Source organism: Pagrus major, chromosome 22 (genome assembly GCF_040436345.1).
Source record: "Pagrus major chromosome 22, Pma_NU_1.0".
NCBI lineage: Eukaryota > Metazoa > Chordata > Actinopteri > Spariformes > Sparidae > Pagrus > Pagrus major.
This window is the reverse complement of record NC_133236.1, coordinates 24,225,891-24,241,925: the sequence shown is the minus strand read 5'-3', so window position 1 is coordinate 24,241,925 and position 16,035 is coordinate 24,225,891. Positions and strand designations below refer to the sequence as shown.

General features: G+C 40.3%; 2 protein-coding genes across 2 annotated transcripts; both read right to left on the bottom strand.

Annotated features, from left to right (window-relative positions):
- Positions 1-832: 832 nt before the first annotated feature.
- On the bottom strand, positions 833-5,012 carry LOC141018309 (inactive peptidyl-prolyl cis-trans isomerase FKBP6-like). The gene is made up of 9 exons (XM_073493244.1): positions 4,811-5,012; positions 3,610-3,727; positions 3,424-3,513; positions 3,132-3,334; positions 2,743-2,862; positions 2,421-2,618; positions 1,992-2,101; positions 1,198-1,284; positions 833-1,092 (listed from the first exon to the last, which is right to left on the bottom strand). The coding sequence occupies exons 1-8, from the start codon at positions 4,877-4,879 to the stop codon at positions 1,212-1,214; spliced, it is 981 nt and encodes a 326-aa protein (XP_073349345.1). The 5' UTR covers positions 4,880-5,012; the 3' UTR covers positions 833-1,092; positions 1,198-1,211.
- A 791-nt stretch (positions 5,013-5,803) lies between these two features.
- On the bottom strand, positions 5,804-11,800 carry tmem244 (transmembrane protein 244). Its single transcript, XM_073493174.1, has 6 exons — positions 11,484-11,800; positions 8,803-8,888; positions 8,636-8,712; positions 6,714-6,839; positions 6,415-6,459; positions 5,804-6,241 (listed from the first exon to the last, which is right to left on the bottom strand). Exons 1-6 carry the CDS (start codon positions 11,574-11,576, stop codon positions 6,144-6,146), a joined length of 525 nt encoding a protein of 174 aa, XP_073349275.1. The 5' UTR covers positions 11,577-11,800; the 3' UTR covers positions 5,804-6,143.
- Between the last annotated feature and the right edge of the window lie 4,235 nt (positions 11,801-16,035).

The following is a 16,035-nucleotide window of genomic DNA, read 5'->3' as shown; positions in this document are numbered from 1 at the left end:
CAAAGTAAAATTAGTAATACTACAATATGAAACATTGTTACTGCATGAGCAGTAAAATGTTCTTCATCATCCAAGATACTCTCTCAGTGCTCAAGGTCTTATGGTAATAGATGATCCAGGCTTGTTAAAACTCTGGTCTTTCGTCATATTTTATGAGTTTCTCATATATCTTACAGGTGAAGTATTGCAAAATATGTGGGAATTAGAGCTGTAAGGTACATGTGGGGGTGTACAAATACACAAAAACCTGAAAACCCTCACCTCAAAATGTTGTCGAGATGCTTTAATATACTGTACTTACACGCACTTCTTATTTTGACACCAAAGTTTTGCATAGTGTTCAGCACACACACACACACAGCAAAATAGGCCTACATGTGTGAGGGAGACCAGTCAACAAACACACAAATACACACACACTTAAATTATGAGTGGAGTGAGACAGGAAGCACACAGCTGCTGTCTCACTCTCTTACTCCTCACGGAGTATTTTTATAAATTAAAGAGCAGGTTGCTGTTGTGGAGGAAGAGTGTTCAAGTACGCCCTCTGGTGTTTGTTCAGTCGCCCTTCAATCAAAATGCTAAATGATCTCTAAGCTCTTGGCCCACTGACCCAGACTGAAACTGCTTCACATTTTGCTCTCAGATGTCTGTTTTAGCCGCCAAATCTCCCACACGGAGAAATAAAGACTGAAGTGAACTGCAAACACGTTTTATTATTGCTTTGTTGACGTATCATCGTGTATTTCTCACTGATACTCAAAAAATCAATTACCGTTTGCAAGACAGTAACCTATTTATCTACTAAATGAAACAGCAGCCAAGACAAGACTTCTTACAAGTGAAATCTTTTTATTATTTTTATTATCACCACCTCAACAGTGCTCAAAACACATGCAAATACCTGTGTACTGTACCAAAAACGCAGCCACTTGAGTCATTCAAGGTGAAATTAAACTCTGCGAAGCAAATCTTCAAACAGAAACAATAATAATAAATAATAAATAATCGAATAATTTTAAAGAACTGTACAAGATTATTCCCTTCATAACATACAAAAGGTTGAACTAGAGAGAAGTTGAGCTCTTTTCTCTGCAAGACACAAAGATTTTATGAATGAGATCGGTCTTTCTGAAAAGCTCAAACATATGAAATCACAGTGTTTACCAGGATCGGTTAGTGAGCAGGATTTCTTACCTTTTTACTCATCTTCACTTGTCCCTCAAGTCTCTGAACATCTTGGAGCACATGTCTTTCTCTTTGTCCAAGGTGTCTTTGTATGATCTGAAAAACAAAAACCACTGATACACATGAAGGTCTTCGGAGTGATTTCTGGCCGAGGGTTTCTCTGCCGTTTTAAACTAAAACACCAAATATGTTATATACAAGACAAAGACAAAAATTTGTGAAAATATAAGCTTACAATTTTATGTAACCTTGAAACTACTTTAACAATTCTTTCACAGTAGTCTGGTTAGCATTGTGCTGGCATCTGTCCATAACATAGCATTGATACAGATTTGTTTTTCGCTGAAATAGGTTGTTGTTCAAATTCAGCGAGCGAGAAAGCAAACAAGCTAAAAGAAACACACATCCACTTCCTGATTATCCTCTATTCTCTGCCATGAACGTGCCACAACATGCGATATTCAACAGAAACTAGTGGAAAATGGGAGCAGTACAGGTAGGAAATAAGTGATGCAGTAAGAAATAACTAGTGTTACCATGCCATATAATTTATTAGTCACAGAGGAGCCTACATGCTGACACTGCAACACACTGGGACAAACTAAATATTATTAATTAAAAGAAAGGAATCATTTAATGTATTACAACCGCGATTTTTACAAGAGGGAGCAAATGCCTCAGAATTAGTTGTAGACAGCGTTTCAAAAAGTTTACAATGTTCTCCAAACTCTATAATCCACCAAACTCTTTTTTAATAGAGGGTCTGGGGCTGATTTGAATGTGTTAACAAAGGTTCGTCTTACATTGCCACTTTCCTCAGTAGGTTGTTGATGTCAGTGTCAAAGGGCTTCCTCGCTTGAGCCATTATGAGGCAATCCTGGGCGCTCTCGTACTCACACAGCTCCAGATACGCCTGGCAGAGATGACATCAGACGTCAGAATAATGGACTAATTGTTATCTTAGTTAAAGCCACCAGTGGCATCAGTGGCTCACACGGTGTCTACCTGGCATCCACTGAATTCATGGCAACAGCATTGTCAGCGATGTATCAATGTGTCAGATATGTTTTCATTCTTAATAAAATGCCCCATAATTTGAACATCTGGTTTTACCTGTGCCATCGTTGTTCCTATTTTTTATTTTTTAAAGAAACAGAACATTTCATATCACAGATAAAGAAAATCTCCAAGGACTGTTATCTGATGGTTTGGAAAATAAAACCCCGTCTGACCTGTCCGCAGCGAAAAAGAGCCTTTGTGTTGGTCGAGTCTATCTCCAAGGCTTTGTTGCCGTATTTCAGGGCTTTGTGTGGGCGGTCCAGACGGAGCTCGGCGAGAGAAAGGTTCAGGAAGAGAGGGAGCAGCGCTGTCCTGATCCTCTCCTTCTCTGCATCTCTCTTTGTCTCCCTGGTCTCCAGCAGCATCACTGCCTGTTTGCCAAGCCAATATAAAATATTTTACCCTTGTAACATTTGTACATTTTAAGTATTAACAAATATACTGAAAAATACAGGCAATAAGTACCTAAAAAGAGGTCGTGGTTTCAGTCCTTACCTGTTTGTAGCGGTCTTTGGCGTTGTCATAATGGCTCCGGTTGAAGCAACGGTTGCCAAAGCTGCGTACTGTGTTGACAACCTCAAGAAGCGTGGACAGAGGAACTGTGTTCTGCTCCTCCTGGAGACAGAGGAGTAAAAAGTAACAGTAATAGTTGCCAGGTTTAAGGAAAGGGATATGATTCAAGGTGCATAATCATAAAATCATAGGCCGTGCAAAACAAAAAAGATTCCTCTGTTTTCCATAACTGCATGATTTCAAAAGCATGCACACTGTAGGTAGATGAATATATAATTAAATCAACTGTATGTCGAATTACATTAGCATGCACTTGATGTCAAGTGGAAGAATAATGTGTTTCTGCCTCAGTACAACTACAGGGCACCTACCAGACTCAGCTCGACAAAGTCGTCCACTTGTCCCGAGTCGAGGAAGTCGAGGATGTGAACCTCGTACAGAACCACGGCAGCAGGGGGAATGAACGGAGGAGAGCCCATGTCCCCGTATGCATACTGGGGCTGGATGAGGAAAAGCGAGAACTCTCCTTTCCGCATGGTTAACAGACCAAGCTCTAGTCCGGCCAGCGTCACATCTGTTTGACGATCATTTCAAAACCTGATATTTTCACCTGGTGGCCACAAACATTATAGGTTCACAGGTAAATCAATGCCGATTACTGACCTCTGCCTAACTTCATCATCCGGGGGTACTTGAGGTTTGTGGTAGTTTCGAAAGGATCAGCAGAATACTCCAGAAAACCAGAGTAATGGACTTGAGGAAGAAACAGAAAAAAGCAGAGGTTATGGTCGAACACAATCATATGGCAAATAACTGCAGGAGTTTTTAGAAAAGAAACTGCTCTTGTACTCAGTACAGAAGCATTTCGAGGTACAGGTGGGCCCTCTCCAGGTTGGACCACCTTCTTCAGGATGCCTCCATCTCCCAACACATCATCCATCTGCTGTTGGAGATGGTCAAACGGACTCTGAAAATGACAAGGAAGGCTTTGAAATGACTCCGCATTGTCTTCACAATCGATTCAATCTGTGTGAAGCAGGTTTTCTGTAGGAATGTGGTTATTAGAGTGAGTTAGGTTAATCAACATTTTGCCAACAGGTTAAGGGCAAGTATATAGTAAAACGACAGTATGAGGTCCAGTTAGGGCTGCGCAATTAATCGCTAAATAATCCAAAATGCAATATCCAAATTGCAAGAACTGCATTATGTTTTTGTGTTTTAATGACATTTTGTAGCGCTACAATGCTCTGGCCTACAAAACTTCTTCTCCAGATGCAATAAAACATGTTTGTTCATCCATAATAATCATGAATTATATCGCAATCGCAGTGTCTGTCAAAATAATCGCAATATCACTGTTTTACCATATAGTGCAGCCCTACGTGCAGTGTTGGTTTCAAGATCTGGAAACATCAGAAATGATTCAAATTTAAGATGATTTGATGACTTTTAAAGCCTGAAATTTAGGACATTTAAAGATTTTAATCTTTGAATCCGAGATTAAATCTGCAGCGATGCAATCTAAATGAGAACAGCGTTACACAGGGGACATTTGAGCTTTCTTATTACAGATTTTTGCTTTTGTTTGTATCACATTTGTTTTTGCTTTCCAATTTTTACTCAGTGCTCCTGTAGCAGCTGTATGTGACCTTCATATCCACCATTTACAGCATGTCAGCTAACACTATGACCACAACAAGTCAAGTTTATAGTTATTGGACTGAATTCACTGGGTTATAAATGTTTTATGTGTTGAGAATAAATACTGACTTCATCATTCAATCCTTAACTTCATCCTCACATGTGTAAATAATTAATGCTGCCACATTTCCTACTGACAATAAGGCTCATTACTCAGTTTCAGAAAGCATTGATGCTCATTTAAGTGAACAATAATGACTTCAACTGAACTCAAAATAATGTGAATTTTAAACAGTTGTCGCTCCCACTCAGCCAAAGTGCTTTAAATGCGACATAAACACCATCACCTAGCTAGCTGATTAGCATTTAGCCTGTTAGCTAGCGTTAGCCGCGTTAGCTGTAAACTTACCGGAGTCCTCAGCCGCACCTCGGAGTTTATCAAACTCCGGATACTGTGGATTAACCCGTTTCCGGACATTTAGTCGGCGGGTGGTTGCTGCTAATGAACACTAGTTTTGTTTTGACCTAGCTGAGCAGCTAGCAGGTCGCTTAATTGGGAGTAAAAGTTAGCGTGTAGCTTTGTTTTGGCGCTCAGGTGAGGAGGGTCATGTGACCTTGATGTGGACTATGGGCAGCACAGAGGTCCAAAAAAGTGTCCAGGTAACCTACTGCTGCTGCTGCTGTTATAATCATCATTATCAAGATTCAGGAGACCCCTCAATGTTATTATGTCCTTTGTCATATAATACACAAACCAACCATTTAAAATTAAGCAGAAAATGCTTTAAAACAATACATGTAATTCCTGTGTGGTCCCCAAACTCTCTGATTTTCATGTATTTGCACCTTTATTCCTGTTTACAATAATTTACGTAATGTGTTAAATTGGATTATTGGGTGCACCAGTGCAACCAGTGTAAAAAGTCAGTCTGCAGCCCTGCTTTGGGAAACACTGATCAGCATTTTTCACTATTTTCTGACATTTTATAAACCAAACAACTCATCAATTAATCGACAAAGAACATAATCATTAGTTACATCCCTATATGAGTGATATCTAAATTGTTGCCTTGATCTATTGTACGTTGTCACTCTCTTTTATTTGATTAACATGAGACAAAAGTGTGACATAAAAGAATACGACGAGAAAAACATGAGAAAGAGAAAAAACATGTGGATGTCAAGAGAAAATAGTATATTATATTATTGTCACTGGCTTTGGGTCGCACACAGACACAAACACACTGAAGATCATGTTGCTCAAAGTATTTAATGTAAACCTAGTTTGAACTAATATGTACAACCAGCATTGATATCATTATGCACCACCACATGCACAGAAATAATGTGATTTTCTTTATCAGACTACTGCACTGCACACTCTGCTACATGACACATAAATACTCTAATGTAATTATTTATAACGAACGCTACAGCTGTCATCGCTTCGTTTAGCTTCAGCTCACACTGTGGAGTTTGTAAAGAAACAATACAAAAAATATTCAAACTGTACAGAAACTTAGAAAAACACTGATGATAAATAGACAAAGTCGGACCATTTGTACAAGGAGGGATCTGACTATCAGCTAAATCCACAAAGTTACAGTACATTTTTCGATAGTTGCTCATACCGATGTCAGTATGAACCTAGCAGTACGATGTTTGAAAAGTGAACCCGTTGGCATGCATCCGGACCTGAGATTAACCAGTAAGCCAGTAAAAAGCTTTCCTCGGTAAGTTCATTAGAAGTTCTGTAGTTCAGCTGGATAGACAAAGTTGCTTCTGAAGAGTTTATAGGCCAGGAGCTGTCCTCCAAATATCATCATCACCAGGCCTGAACCTGCAGAGAGACGGATCAAATAAACAAGAGACAGAGATGTATTAAATTAAGGGTTTGGAGGGCCAGCAGCTGTCCTTAAAAAGCCTGAAGGGATGAAGGGAGCGAGTTATAGTCAATCTGGGGACAGGCGAAGGTAATATCGTGGCCAGACGGGGAGAAAGTAGAAACCTTACCCAGAGCAATCCACCAGTGCTCAGCTGAAGGGAAGTCTGACATCACTGCAGAAACATGAAAACTGTGTGTAAAAATGAAAAACTACCTGCACAGAAAACATACTGCACATATTTATTATTACACGAGTTAAATATGTAGAAAAAAAGATTCAAGTTCAGGCTAAATTATGATAAAACATAGACACACAAACGCACAGCGCCTGCACATCTTTGGACTACAGCCGCGGTTACGTAACAATCCCTCCAATCCTATCAGCTGTTCCGCCGTATTGATCCACTTTCTGTCTGAGTGTGTTTACCTGCCACAGTCATGGCGACGTGCAGCAGCGTGACAGTTATGGCGTAATCCCAAACCCACTCCTCCACGATCCAGGCGAACACCAGCCCGCCCACAAGATAGGTCAGTTCTGTGGAAATCACACCAACTGGAGGGACGGAGACAGAAAAACAACACCATGTAACACTTTTTGTAGTCATTTACGTGCATTAATCACTTTTTTATTGGCCGTATGTGAGCGAATTGTAACGTGGGATGAAAAATGAGACCTTCCCCGTCTCTCTCAGTTGCCTATAAAAGCCTGTGGACGATTTGTTTAAGTTGTTTAATGCTGCTGGACTGTCGAGTGCCTCTTGTTATGGGACAATTGAGTTTATTATTATCAGTTAAATGTAAATAAATCAAACTCCTTTAATACACTTAACCACTGGTGTATAAAGTGTTTGTCCTCAACTGGACCATGTCGTATTCCCATACAAGGACATGTTTTCCTTTGATTGTAGCAGGTTTATGTTATGCATCTTTTCTACTTGCCTCAGCACGGCAGACTGTTCTGAGTAGACAGCATAATCATTCCCATTCTTTTTGTGAGGGTGAACCTGTATGCATATGTTTTAAAGAATAAAATCTTTCAAGGCAGTCGCTGCTGAAGTTTCATTACTCAGTGCCTCTCTCCACTCCGCTAACAGAGAGCAACAGCGGCTAACGTTAGTATAGAAATGGAGGCTGCTAACACAAACTAATGACCGGTTTCAGTCGCACAGTCGACTCTGTAACAGCTCAGGCTGGCTGCCTAACCACTTCTAAATATCTAGTTTTTTATAAATAAAGGCTTTTTGAAATGCAAATCCAGTTTTCTGTGCTTTCATTGTTTTGGTATTACTGGTTTTGGTGTGGTGTATTTATATTGTTTTGATTTAATGTTTTTAACTCCATTTTTTAATTATTATTATTAATTATTTTTAATTCTACTTGTACAAGCACTTGGTAACCTTGTTAAGAAAGGTGCAATATAAATAAATATTATTATTATTATTATAGTTGTTTTGTTATTATTGTTGGGTTTTATTGTTATTGTTGTTTCTATTGTTATTATTGTTCTCATATTATTGTTGATATTATTACTGTTATTGTAGTTGTTGTTATTGTTGTTAAGATGTATTATTATTGTTCTTATATTGTTATTATTAATGTTATTGTTGTTGTCTTATGTTATTGTTATTATTATTAAGTTATTGTTATTGTTGTTTTGTTATTGTTCTTATATTATCGTTATTACTACTGTTATTTTAGTTGTTGTTATTGTTGTTATTGTTATTCTTACATTATTGTTGTTATTATTATTATTGTTGTTATAAATCAATACATGTGTAAATGGAAAAGTAGCATTGTTACAATGTATAAATACTGCATTAAAAACCATATCTAAGTAAAATAAATTACTGAATAGATAAATAAACTTGAATTGTCAAATGTATTAGTACTCATGATGAGGCAGAGTGGCCGTCACGAGTAATATGTGATAATCCATATTATATAATTGGATCACTGGTAGTGATGGATTAACGTGTAAGCAGCTTCCTCGTGTTGTTGCCGGTGGAAGTGAAGCTACTATCACTTTAGTTTTATCCATAACGACGAGTCATATTTCATAAGCTCCTTTACAATTTACATTTTTACATTTGCAAAGTATCAAGTAAGTAAAACTGTCAAATCACCGAAGATAAAACTCGACCCAACACTCCCTCTGTGCTCCTAACTCCCAGCATGGACCGCTATCTGCATGGCTAACTGAGCTAACTAGCAAACAGTGGCTCCAGTTTTCAGCAGTTAGCGATTATTCTGGTTATATGCTGTTTCTTACATACAGCTCCTTTAAATACTTAAGTAAACAACACGTACTTGAGTAAATGTACTTGGTTGCAGCCCACCACTGCTACTCACCCAGGTATTTGGGGTTCTGCCATGACGGTTGTGTTGTGTAGTCGAATGGAGCCAACAAGCTGTTGATCTCATGAACCCTGGAAACACCAGAAGATGATAAGAAACTGGTTCATGTGACTTCATTCTGTGTTATTGCAGAGTGTGTGGCAGTATTTGTGTGTGTGTACCTGAGCAGCCCGATGCAGAGACTGACCGCGATGTAGTAGAGAGAGTAAAAGCACACCATGCACATCAACAGATTCTGCAGGACGACCTGAGAAGACGGAAACAGAAACCAGCATGTTTACACACAGTGGCTTGTCATATTTCCTTAAGCTGAAATTACAACCTTCAGCAAGGTGAAACACCAAATCAATTACATATGTGAGAGCCGTCAATCAATGACTGGATGAAATTCTACGCCTGTGAGCTTTTCAAACGTTTTCCATTGATCATCTGCAGATGTTTCCTTCATGTAAACAAGGTAAAAACACAGAAAACAAGACTATAAACGCAGAGAGAGACATAAACCGTTTCACCAGTGATTTTAATGTGAGCAGAAAACTCTACATGTGGAGATATTTACTGGCAGCATGTCATCATTATTTGATGCCTTGTGTGTCTCCCAAAGCTAACAGAAAACTCCAGCTCCTCTCCTCCATTTCCTTCTTTCCTTCATGACCCAGAAACAGTCATGACAGCAGATGACAGCAGCAGACGGCCGTCGCTCGCCTGCTAAAGTCTCCTTTCATAGATGATTAACTGCGGCCTTTAGAAGAAAACGGGTTACACGACACACACGGGGAGAGATGAAAGACTCCTCTCACGGCTGACATTTCCGCTTGTCAAACACAGGTGTAACTAACCACATTAATAATCTGCTGCGTTCCAGTGAGGTGTGCCAGGGCCCTGCATGTTCGCTCACTGGTTTACTCGCTCGCATACCTTAATGGAACGGAGCCATCCTTAATCTTATTAGTTACACCTGTGCTTTCGCTGCTGTTATGAGTCAAACCTCTGCTGCGAAACAAGACCAGTAACGACTTTCACTGCGCTGTCTGTTCAAAGGAACATGGATCTGATGCATTGGAGTGATATAGTTACATGTTTACTTGATAACAGCTGCAACTCAGAAATATTTACATTTAAAGATTCATCTACAACCCTGATTCCAGAAAAGTTGGGACGCTGGTTTTTATCAATTTGCACGATGCAGGCATCAAACTTAATGAGTGTATATTTACAAAAGTTGACCAGTTTAAATATTAAATGTCTTGCAAATCATTGCTGTTTTAATTTACACAGGGTTCCAACTTTTTGGGAATTGGGGCTGTATTTTTATTTTAAATGCAAACTCCCCCCCCAACCTAGCGTTTCCAAGTTGCATTATTGCTGGCGCTGCTGTATCAAAGATGACCCTTCGTTTTCCTCTGAGCAGCAACTACCAACAACGCAGGAAAAAACTGAGTTTATTCATTGATATCATCCATAATAGAGACATGAAAGCAGATAGAAATGGTGTCAGGCTGCCAGTCGGCCTTCATTTTCCCAGAGATTTCGTGCCCTCAGAAACAAGGCTTATACTAAACCAATCCAAATGCCAATGGTGTCACGATTCTGTAGCTATTACATTGTGCATTCAACATTTGCTTCATAATGATACGCTAAAGCATAAAACTCGTCTATTGCCAGTTTAATAACTATAATAATAAGATATTCAGTTTCTAGTATTTGTAATCAGAGAAAGTTTATAGTGTCAGTGTGGCTCCATGGCAATGTTGCTCTGTCTGTTGATCCGTCCACCATATCTTGACAACTATTGTATAGATTGCCATAAAATGTTGTACATTCAAGGCCAGCAGAGGTTAAATCCTGCTCATACTTGGGTTTCTGACCAAACACATGTAAAACTAAAGACATTCCCATCAGTTTCAAATGTACTTTGTATACAGTGCTAATTAGCAGATGGCCGCATGCTAACAAGCTAAAATAATGCCTATCTTTATTTTGAACATTCTTTTTGGTGCATTTAATGACATTAATTCATTCATCATTGAGCCATTTATTTAGTTCCCTATTTATTTCTAATTTTGGCAGTTTCAGTCCTCCATACTTTCACCCCAGATTACTTCCACATTGACAATAAAACAGGGGAAAAAATCAGCATTTTTAAAAGTTTTAAAAGCTTTATCTGAAGGCTGTGAATATAAATTAGGCATTTTTAAAACGAAATTAAATGGAGGGCTGCATTTCATTTTACTGCAGCACGCCAGGACCACATGTAATCTGCTCTCGCCCTGTTCAGACGTGTGTGTGTGTCTGAAAGCAGGAGAGTGGCTGAGCTTATGCTAATACCCTCAGAGACAGCTAAACACCTTTATTGTTTGTCACCATCTGACTAGACTGCACTTTAAAAAATATACAAAAACTGCTCTAGAAACCAGCTCTGAGACTTTAAATTCAACAATCAGGCCTGGTGAGATTTGGTTGATTACTCCAAAGCACACTTAGAAAGGGTGAAAAACCAGTCTAACTGTGACATTAGGGGATAACGCAGTTAAATGCTGATTAAGACTGTACTGAGGGTGTCATGACTCAAATGAGAGCAAATTAATTGGAATAAACTCTCTGTTGTAAAATCATTATAAAACTGCAGGTAGCGGATAAAGTAATGCTACAGCAGTGAGAAGTAATCAGCTCGTATTAAACCTGAAAGAATAAAGATGGAATAAAAACATTTGATTAAAACTACTGATTAGCTCTCTCAGACATTGTGATAAACACCTGGCTGTGCAACGAGTCTCTGCCACCTACAGACAATCTTTTAACCCTCTGTTCTAGCACACATTCCCACACACGGCGTCCTTACCCAGGTATCACTGGGTGTAGTCTTGAGGGGGAAGGGTCCATGGCGTTTTATGAGTGTGAATCCACAACAACGACAGCAGTAGTCCAACAACATGAATGGCTGCTGGTCTAAATGAGAGAATCTTGCTGCTACATGTGTGTTTCTGTGTGTGTGAGAGCATGTCGGACGATAGAGGAGGAGGAGGAGGGAGGCTGGGATTAGAAGAAATGGGATTACTACTAAGAAGAAGTCTGAGTAAATCCCGAAAAGGGATAAAGGTGAGCATACTCTAGCATAGGTGTGCACACATACACATAAAGCAAGAGGAGGAAAGTGGTTTACAGACTAAATACTTCAGGATGTACTGGAGACCCAGATTTATATTTAGTTTTACTTATCTTCAGGTCGTTTTCTCTTCTTTTTCTCTCTGTTTTTGTCTCTTCTTGCTTTACCTCCTTTTCCCTCTTTCATGACTTTGTTGCTTCTTGTCTCTCCATCCTCGTTCTTCCTTTGTCCTTCAGTGTGTCCAGGTTGTTTTCCTTCTTCCTGCCCATTCAGCACTTCTCCTCTTCCTTCCTTCCTTCCTGCAGTTATTACATTGAAAGCAGATATTACATGAAATTACATGCTACAGAATATCATCCACTAATTATATTTTGAGAATTCATTCACTTTTCTACGGAAGCCCTGAAGGGCCATGCATTCATACATTTTATTTCCTCCGTTTTCCCGTGATAAAGGCTTCCGTACTTTTCAATCCAAAATGCCACATTTGCTTATTGTCTTTTGTCTTATTTGATTGTGAACAACATGTCTTTGGGTTTTGGACAAAGAAAGATAATTTGAACATGTTAAAGACAAAATTTAGACCTTCAGATAAATGCTGAAGTTGTAACTGGGTGAATGTTGCTTGTATACGTTTTCTAGACGCATATTTTGATCTGGGATTCATCCTGGAAGCCCAGCTTTTGAGAAATCTTCGACAAAACACCAAAATAGACAACTACAATCTTGCCTGGCAGTTTTTGACATGAACACTAGGTGGTAGCAAAGCCTCACTCGTGCAGAGAGAACTCATCCACCAAACAATGAAGAACCAAGGAAACAACTGATAAGAGCCACATGCACAGAACTGGTGGCAGCAGATAAGGAGCCTCCAGGTGCTTCATTTATATGTATAGACCTCCAATAGTAGAGCCATAAATAACTGAGACTGAGAATTTGTGAGACTGAATGAAAAACAAATCAGAGAGGGAGCATGTGCTCGTCCATCACCTGCCCATGAAAAGGCAGAGGTGAGTGACGACGGTTCAGCGTCCCCGTCTCCCTCCAGAAATAGCTGAAGAAACTCAACTCTTCAGCGTCACCGCCTGCGTACGTCTCTCCGTGAGTGTGGTGAAGCACATGCACGTGCGCCTTTGTGTGAGTGCTGGGCTGACTTGGCTGCCACGGTAACCTGCATCATTGTAACCATAGTGATGGAAAGCAGAGTGGGGAGTGGGGGGAGCACATGTAGAGCAAGGTAGGCGTCATAGCTATTCATCCCCCTCTGTGTGTGTGTGTGTGTGTGTGTGTGTGTATAAAGCTCACTCATACCATCTCAAAATCTTTTTATGTCTCCACTTGTTGCTTGTACGAGTGGATTTTATTTGGATGTTCAAGTCTTTTGATTATCCTGCAGTGTTCATTTTTTTAGCATCACTGTATCGTTCCTCAGACTCACAGTCACACATGGGCGTCTACATGCAAAATCTGAAATTACCGCGGGCAGCTGATTAGCTTAGCTTAAAGACTGGAAACAGGGTGATACAGCCAGCCTGGAACTCTCCAAAAGTGGTGAAATCTTGGTTAGGTTTAGGCACCAAAAACAGATACTTGGTTATTATGTTTATGTTTATGCTATTTCATATTTGTTGACCTGTATAAAAAAAATAACTATAAAAACAACAATTTGACGACCAGTACAAAAAAACGAAATGTAAAACGACAGTTCAGCACTTTGCTCCAGGAAGTTACTGGTCCCTGCCAAGAAATACACAGGCCGTAAAAGATGGAGCTTTTCTAACGTGAGAACAGAGCCGGGCTAGCTGTTTCCCCCTGTTTCTAGTCTTTGTGCTACGCTAAGCTAATCAGCTTCGGTCTTCAGTGTCGGTCTTCCCATCTGACTCTCGGCAAGAAAGCAAAAACAGCAATTGTGAAATTGGTCAGCGAACTATTTAAAAAACAAAAAACATCACCGAGGTGACTTTAAATCCTTGTTTCAGCCCAGCACAGCTGAAGCTCAGCAGTGAGTGAAATAACAAGAAGAGTGAATCGTTTGAAGCTTAAAAGCATTTTAGATGGATTTCAAGGCACTTATGAATTATTAAGCCGAGGCTATACCTCAAATGACAAATAGCAGGCATTTCTATTCAAGGAGTGCAGCGATGATGAACCAATGAAACAGCTGCAGTACATTTAGGTATGAGTATAAAGAATGATACCAGGTCCTGATATGAGGATGAAACATTGGACCGAGAGTGCTTCTGCTTCTAGAGGGAGTCTTTATACCACACGAGTGAGTTTAAACGATCCGTGTTGCATCCACAGAAGCAGAGTAATTAACAAGCTGGTTCTCTGCTCGGATCCTGATCATGATTTGAAAATCGATCCAACACGCATATTCATGCTCCTATTCCACCAACATGGATTTTCATTTTTATTTTGGCGGGGTTTAAACACATTTCTGACTGGTTATCCTCCAGCGATGTGAGGGATAGGTCTGGCTATGTGAGATAACTGATTGGATATCTCTGACACACCCAGCAAGCAAGAGAAGCATTAGCCCAAAGCCTGTTGCACACTGTTTCAAGGAAACATGTCGTTCAAGTACAAACCATGAGGGCGTAAGTGTGTGTGGAAGGAGAGGATGGGGAAGGCAGCATTGACATCAAGGGAGAACCGGTTGTCCTTTCTTTATTTTTCTGATAAAAACAAATACCTAGAACAGAAGAAAAGCCTGCAGGTAATCAATGCGATCCGCCATCTTGCTGCTGCCGATGACGCATATCCCTTGATTACAATGGATCCATTCAACACTGGTGGAAAAACGTGGGCTGGTTTCGCCAGACAGCACCAAGGTTTTGAAGAATCCTGAAGGAAGCAGTTCACCAGAGCTAATTTGGTGGAAAGTGTTTGAGAGAGAGACGAAGGGGAGATACTCATGAGAACACAGAGGCTTAGTGACCCACATGGCAAGATGGTGTGATGTCGGAGCAGAGAGGCTGCGATCATCATTCAGTATGCGTGACTGGGGTAAAGGGTTTGATTCCACAGGAACACTGCGATACATCATAATTCATTTAAGATACACAGAAATAGGCAACAACAGCAGCAACTAGGAGGAAAGAAAGCAAAACAAGTGTTTTTCCTGTGGCTGGTGTCCTGTTGAGTTTCCCTGGTCCTGCTGTCGTGTTTGCCTGTTCCTCGTGTTGCCTTTATCCTGAATACAACGTACTGTCACGCCAACGCTGGAGCAAAATAACCCAAATCCAGAAGAAGGCAGGCAGGAAGATCAACGGATGAAAACCCAAACCATGACAAGACGCACAAAATGGGATCTGAAGACATCACCTTGAGTTCCTGGGATGCTGTGGATGTTGAATTTATGAAATAAATGATTAATAAAAAGAAAACGATCACTATAGCTGTCGCCCGAAATAACATGTCTGCATGCCTGCCTCATGAAGGCCAATTAGCCAGTCACTGAGCCTGAAATAACCCTCACATGTCTCCCTTCCTCCTCCACTGGCAATTACACTTTGATCCAGTGAGATATTCTCATTTCAAATTATAAAAAATGCTCAGATTTTCTGCTCTCCTGGTAAAATGGTAAATGGTCTGCACTTCTATAGCGCTTTTCCAGTCATCACCCATTCACACTGATGCCGGAGGCTGCCATGCAAGGCGCCAACTGCTCATCAGGAGCAATTTGGGGTTCAGTATCTTGCTCAACATTGCTCGACATGTAGCCGGGATTTGAACCAGTGACCTTCCGATCACTAGACGACCCGCTATACCTCCTGAGCTACAGCCTCCTCCTGTCCCCCACCTCGACTAATATTCTCTCCTCCTCCTTTTCTCTAACTCCTCTCAATTAGCTCTCCTTTAATAGTTTCGCTGCACAGCTCCACAGCTGCTTACAATAAAGTATAACACAAAAAGTCAAGGCATGTTTTTGTAAATCCCATAATCCCAAGCGGGCTTGTAAACAAGAGGTGTAACAGTCAACAATGTAAGGCTTTGTTTATGCTCTCCCTTCTTTGCTCCCACTCTCTCCACACCTCTCCCTCCTGTTCTCCTTCTCTCTGTTTCCATTTCCATCTCTTATGGAATGTAAATACAGCCACTGACCGACCCACTGCGTCAGGGATACGACTTCCACATGGATCTCAGCGAGCTGTCCATTTGAATTTCAGGCATGGGGTTTGAGGGTTTCTTTTTTTTTATTTTTTATAATCAAACAGGCTCCAGATGTCTCCACGAGAGCAAAAGTAAAACACAGTGAAGTGGTGAGGCTTGAGGCGGCCCGGAG